The sequence below is a fragment of the Pristis pectinata genome, chromosome 5, assembly GCF_009764475.1.
Source record: "Pristis pectinata isolate sPriPec2 chromosome 5, sPriPec2.1.pri, whole genome shotgun sequence".
NCBI classification, from domain to species: domain Eukaryota; kingdom Metazoa; phylum Chordata; class Chondrichthyes; order Rhinopristiformes; family Pristidae; genus Pristis; species Pristis pectinata.
In genome coordinates, this window is record NC_067409.1 from 65613944 (window position 1) to 65620710 (window position 6767).

General features: G+C 40.5%; 1 protein-coding gene across 1 annotated transcript; it reads right to left on the reverse strand.

Moving 5' to 3' along the window:
* Positions 1-4621: 4621 nt before the first annotated feature.
* Positions 4622-6394, reverse strand: LOC127570332 (twist-related protein-like). The gene is made up of 2 exons (XM_052015780.1): positions 5777-6394; positions 4622-5094 (listed from the first exon to the last, which is right to left on the reverse strand). The coding sequence occupies exon 1, from the start codon at positions 6295-6297 to the stop codon at positions 5797-5799; it is 501 nt and encodes a 166-aa protein (XP_051871740.1). The 5' UTR covers positions 6298-6394; the 3' UTR covers positions 4622-5094; positions 5777-5796.
* Between the last annotated feature and the right edge of the window lie 373 nt (positions 6395-6767).

Sequence of the window (6767 nt, forward strand, 5' to 3'; positions counted from 1 at the left end):
TCCTCAAACCCCATCAAACAGCAATCGATTAGTCTCAGCCTTCTGGCACCGAATCCGATACTTTCCCAAGGATCAAACAGCCACGTTCTCTAGCAAAAAAAAACAAGGAGAAAGAAAAAATAATAAAACAATCTGGTCGCTCTAACGCCTGCGGCACTCTATGAAATAAAATCAGAATTTTCGCTCCTTGGTTCTGACGAGTGATATATCGTCTATCTCAATCCATTTCATTGGAAGTGTTGGAAAGGCGTGGTGTTTGCAAACCTGCACATCTGTGTCTGCTGCACGTGACGTATTTGCACCATCTATAACATCTGCTTAAACAGGTTCAGGTAGACTGTGCTGGCAAGCATATTGATTTGATATCATCTTATTATCTTAATTTTCCGTTACTTTTAGCTTTGATGTCCAGGGATATGGCGATAATGTTTGCTTCAGATCACTTTTTGTGGGAAATAAAAAAAGGGAACCAAAGAGAAGCAGATTGCGCAAATGTGGCCTTCATTTTTCTTCAAACCATTCCCCCCACAGCTCTGACAGAAAAATAAACAGGGGGAGTTCCCAGCTGATCGCAGAGCGTACAGAACGCAAAGAATGTCTGTTGATGTTGCCCTACTGTGGGCACAGATTTGTACAACTGTTCAGAGCTGACTAAATCAAATAAATCCTCAAAGCTGAATAATCTTCATTGAGACCTCTTCAGTGTTCGTGTTATATACGGGACGTCTTACTACCTGTATTAAGCGTGAGTTTCATAATTTGTTAAAATTACCTCACAAAATCTAGCCTGTTTAAAATCATTATGAATTGGCAGCCATTTACTTCTGGCTATGTGTTTAATAAATTCACGATCAGAAGGCTATATTAGATAAGTGCAACCCCTGAAATAGTGAGCCTATTATTTTAAACAAAATGTTTAAACTATAAATCATATTTGTAGGAAATTATTTCAAACAGTAGTTTGAGCTGATCTGTTTTCTGCCACTGTTTCCTTGGACTGCTGGAAATTCCGTGGATGCATTGGAATTTTAATCACACACCTTCACAGGAAAGGTGCTTCATTTCAATATTAGATTTCACACTTAAGGACAAGTATTCGATTAGCAAAAGTTTATATGCCATGGGAAACTTGTTTCGTTTGCCTGTGTTTGTGGGGGAAGGGCACACAATAGTGGGTTAACATTCTCGATGGCTGGTGCTGCTTACGCACAGTCCCCAGGTGAGGAATGCTATTTTTGTTTTTATAATGTGTTTACGCCCACCTCAACCCCAGTTCGTATTATTATGCTTTTTAACACAGGAGATGGATTTTTTAAGGAGAAGCGTCTTACATCATTTCTCTGAGACACATGTTCACTTCAGAGGATTCCTGGGCAGCACTTCAAGTGAAATCATGTGCTTTGGAAGAGTTCGATACTGTACAAGGTCAGACTTTCTGCCAAAGCCGAGAGTTTGCGGAGCACTATACGGGCCAAAGCCTGCCTCAATCCCTGTCTTTAATAACAGTCAAACATAGGGTGTGCAAAATCGTTTTCGTCTTTTTTTTAAAAAAATACATCAATATTATGATTCTATGACGTTATGACTCTATAATAGCATTCATGAAATACTGTTTTGAGAGTTGTTAACTAAAAGCTCGCTTTCATTGAGCATCTGCAGCAGCGTTCTGTCATTGCGAACCCAACAACTCCATGCAAAGCCTATGTGGTCCTAAAAGATACTGTTGATCTGGCCCTAATATCATTCAAACCCCCATAGTATTCTACAGCTCGCTAACATTCCGACGGCCATTGCTTCAAAAGTTTGGCTCTGCTTTAATCACTTTTGGCGCAGATGCAAATTAATAAGAGGATGGAATGAAAGTGCAAGGCACGGGCTTGACCCCTTATGAAAAACTGTATGCTCATCGTTTATTTCCGCTCTGAAGTTACATAGTGAACACTTCAAATACTGTAGTCACGCATTCGCTGAGGGGAAATGCGAGGCGAAGGAGTTAATTCATTAAACAATACAGTGCTTCCCAATTCCAACACCAGTCAGCTGGAGATGCATGAAATATACCATAGCATTTTACTGCAGTTTGCAATCTGCAACTCTCTATGGCAACTTAGACAAATCACATCACACAGAACTTTTCTTTCCCCGGCTGAAAACTATGGAGAAAATCTATATATGTATACATATGTTAATAAAGAATAGTCGTCAAGGGTAAAAATTCACCCAGAGTACAAAGACGGTGAATGGGATATTCATACGTAAAATCTAGTTTTTAACCACATGTCCACTAATATAGTGGGGCCCATTTGCAAAAGCAATTCTTGTTTGAACTAATGCATAACTGATTTAATTGTAAATTAAGTTGCGTTCATTTCTATTAAAATACCCACTTAAACGTGAGTTCGTTGGATTTTTTTTAAATATTGAGTCTGTCTGACTTTGATTATTACCCTTCTCTTCCTCTTACTCTTCGGAGTTGACTGTTAAGGGGACTGGAAAAAAATTAAAATGTGCCTGTGGAAGTCGAGATATTTGACTTTGAATGAAGCTAACACAGGCCCACGGAGTCCTTAACTGAGATCGGCCTATCTCCCCCTTAAACAATTCCGTGCACCTTAATGCCCACTGATCCAGATCACACAATCATTATATTTCTGTGGTTTTCACTTTCAATACTATATATTAAAAAAATCTGAGGCGGGGTGAGGTCGGTGGGATGTGGGAAGGAATCCCCTTAAACGAGTCAAGAAGAGGGAAGGTTAAATCAATATTCGGCGGAGTACAACCGTTGAGAATTGCCTTCCAAAATTCACTTTAACACATGAAACATTTTTTGTGACATCAATGCTTGACAGAAATTTAGTGCAGGTTATATTTTCGACAGGTTTCTGGATTGAAATTCAGTCTTTGGGATTTTAAATGGGGGAGGGTGGAGGATTCGGTGCAGCTTTAAAAGTGTGACGGAATGTAGATCTCTGGATAGGTCTTTGATCTGTGCTGAAATGTCAAAGACCGACGAACGGCAATTGATGCCGAAGCCATATAAAATCGAGCCGTGGAACTCACATTCCCAGGATCGACAGGAATGTGGGAATTACTGTATTCACAATAACTCAAACCTACCACTTTAATCTCGACTTGATCCTAATTCCTTGCTTTCTCCCTTTACACGCATACAATTCACTTCATCATATAGATGTAACATTTAATACCAAACTACTTCAACCTGTTCAGACTTGATCAAACCGAAAAGTAGCTCGAAAATCAGGTACCAGTTAGACCATCGTGCCAAAATGCAACGGGCAAAGTGTAAAACAGAGAGAAACAAAATATACTTTGTATTAAACTTTTCGATATTTCAGTTAAAACGGTGAAAAGACAATACTGTAAAGGAAATAAATACCTTGCCATCCAAATCAATAAAAAAAGGCAAAGTAAAGCAATCCCCCTGTGTGGTAATATCCAGCGCAAGAGTAAAATTACAAAAACATTTCAGTTACGCATTACCACTGGCACGCTCTGTATTGGAAAAGTCAAAAGCTGTAAGAAAGTAGCTGCAGTGTCAACTCGCCTGCTCCAATTGCTTTCCTCGTCTATTAAGTGCAGAGTTTGTTATGTTAGACCATTTGGAATAATGCTTCACAAACCTCCACGCCTTTTTACAGGAAAGTCTTCGAATTTGCAACCAGCTGAGCCTCACTTGAAGGCATTTAAACCTCAATATCTGATTTTGTGTGACAATAGAACCAAACAGGCTTTTAGATTAGAAAGCCAAAGCAAATAAATAACTTACTTAATTGCCAGTGAAGTAAATATGTCGGATGTTTACATTCTACTTTTGGAGTAGTTTAAATAGTAAAAATAAATACACATTGCACAATTTGTTCCAATCAAGCATTTCGTATTAAAAGACTGATATTTATTTATGCCTAAATAATTCTCCTTAATTATTTAGAACAATGCACCTAATTTCCTTTCAATGAAATTACTTTGTCACGTGCATTTAAGATGTATGGATGTTTATGCTTCACAGCACATGAACAATATGTGAACACCAATCTATAAAAGGGTATATTTAATTTATAATATCTCCGGAGTTCACGAACTAACTTAGTTTACACAAACAACAGGGTACGAATCGCCCTTCCAGCATTCTTTTCACGGCCTGGAGTTACGTCCAAGCACTACAGTATGAACAAGACTCTAGAACTCGAAGCAACATAACATTGCTGTGCATGTTTTTAATTACTCTCTCTCTCCCCCTCTCTCTCTCTCTCTCTCTGTATCTGGAAGGTCAACAGTCAGCCAGTGCTAGACGGCGGTAAAACATTACCCCTCATTCTAGCTCGCCCGCCGTTGGCAGTAGCCGTTCTGTTTGCCTTTTCTGCACCGCTTGTTGGATCCCGCTATCTCCTGGGGGTCGTAACAATTCACTACAAACAGCTATTCATCATCAAATTTATCCCTTAAATACAAACCAAATTAAAACTTATATGTATATAACTGCCTTAAAGTTTAGATCATAGGTATTTATTGCAGAAAATATACAAAGATATTTACAAAACAATCACAAAAATATGAATGCATTTAGACACCAGATCTTTATGCATTGAAACATGGCACATCAATAAATAAATAAATGTTTCTCAAGAAAGGAAAGACTAACCAACTGCATAACAGTTTGGTCCATTTTCTATAAACTCATTGTCACTCTAGAGCTGTTCACTTTATCAGTTTTGGAAAACAAAAATAAAATAATTCAACTTTCCTGCGTCCTCAATAGCAGTTATAGACATGATTGTTGAAGGCATGCATAGTAAAGGAAGGAATGAGTTCCAACAACATTCATCGTCAGGATAAAATGATGTGAATGGCAAAAATACACCTCAGAAGTACAAATGATTGTATAGCCGCACGATTGGATGGGTCCACGTCCATGGCTCGTTTTCTGTAAGTGCTCCCCACGTCCTTTCCACTAGTTTTTTTTTACTCTTCTCTCATTATCCATCAACGGCAAGGATCAACGTGTTTAAGTATCCAGACGTCAAACTCTGTTGTCTGTCCAGCGGTTGGCCCTTTGTGACAAATCTCGCTCACCTAGGAAAACAGCAACGGATTACACTGAGATTAGTCCAACCCAAAAATGGTTGTTTTAGCACCTCGATTTATCAGCGGGGGAGGCAGGAGTGGGGGTAGGGACGGTGGGATGGTTAGAAAGAGGGAGAGAATCTCTATTTGGATGAACTCCTGCTTTCTGTACTCCTGATCTTATATAATTTATAATTATACTCCCTCTCGGCCACAGGCCTCCTGAACCCGATCACTTCATCTATTGGTTGTATTGGATTGGGCCGGGAACTGGTCTACAGAGAGGTCAGAAAGTGAAAGCGTCGAGTTCATTATAGACAATGGCGTTGGGGGCAGTTTGGATGAGGAGATGTGATTGACTAATTGATGAGAAGTGGTGATCTGTGGGACAAGAACAGGAAGAGAAAGAAGTAGCAGACCCTAGAGAACAAGAGGGAGGAAAAACGTGAAAACCAGAATTAATAACACTTTGATGGGAAGCACAAATTGTCGTTACCACAATAAACCTGCAGTCAAAAGATTTTTGAAAATGGTGGATTTGGATTTAAATGTCCCCAATAATGGTTCAGTTTAATGAAAATGCAACCCATCCGAATGCAGATGGGTCGCGAAGTTCTGGTTTACCTCTACTGGCGCAGCATCACATTATTTGTACAGGACATTCATTAAACCCTGCCAAGTTGATGCGTACCTTTGTCCTAAAGGGAACTGCTAGTGTGATGCGGACATGGACCAGGCTCCTTCCATCCTCCACACTGAGAACGCGTAACTGAGTCTCTCGTGTGCCACATAACTGCAGCTCGACATTTTGTTGTCCAGCTCGTCGCTTTGTAAGACCTGGTAAAGAAAATCGATGTACCTCGCTGCGAGTTTGAGGGTCTGGATTTTGCTCAGTTTATCCGATGGGAGAGTCGGAATAATTTTGCGCAGGGCAGAGAAGGCTTCGTTTAGAGACTGTGTCCTCTGGCGCTCCCTCACATTGGCCATGACCCTCTGGGTCTGCAGTTCTTCGAAGGACTGAGGGCTACCGTCCGTTTTCTTGCCTCTTTTCCCCGACGCAGGGCTGTCTGTTTCCTCGCCAGATTTCCTGCTCGGTCGCCTCTTTCTGACACTTTTCTTCTGCTGCCTGTCCCCCTCGTCCTCGCTGTTGCTCAGGCTCTCTATCGGAGACACCGAGGAGTTCTCTTCGTCCTGCATGATCGCCTCTAACATCGGTTTAAACAAATGCAAGGATATCCAGCTGTCGGCCGCGAGGCGGTTATCGAAGGCTTATTTAGTGTAATGAATTATCAAAGCGAGCTGAACTTATCCAAACGGTGACCTCTGAGAAACTGGTCTGAGTTACAGAAAACTTTTTCAGAGGGGGGTAATATAGTCCTCGGTCCCCGGACCTTTTGGAGATCGAGCTGATTGGCTGATATGAATTTTCATCACTGGATGAGGTGGAGCCTTGTTGCAAAGGCCATCAGTTAACAGATCTACTGCAGCAAAAAAAGATTTTAAACATGAGCTTCTATAGTGGCTGGTGGCGTCATTGTTGCACAGAGAATGTTGCTTAAAAGTATTTGATATTTATTTAACGGAGCAGTGTTTATTGCATTGGACGTTCCAATATTCTGCGCTGGTGATTCATAACGCTTTTATAATATGGATTTGAATTGCGGGCGGGTTCATAGGAATAT

Bases quoted from the DNA above. Each gene is read 5' to 3' on its own strand.
- LOC127570332 (XM_052015780.1), bottom strand. From the start codon at position 6,297: ATGTTAGAGGCGATCATGCAGGACGAAGAGAACTCCTCGGTGTCTCCG.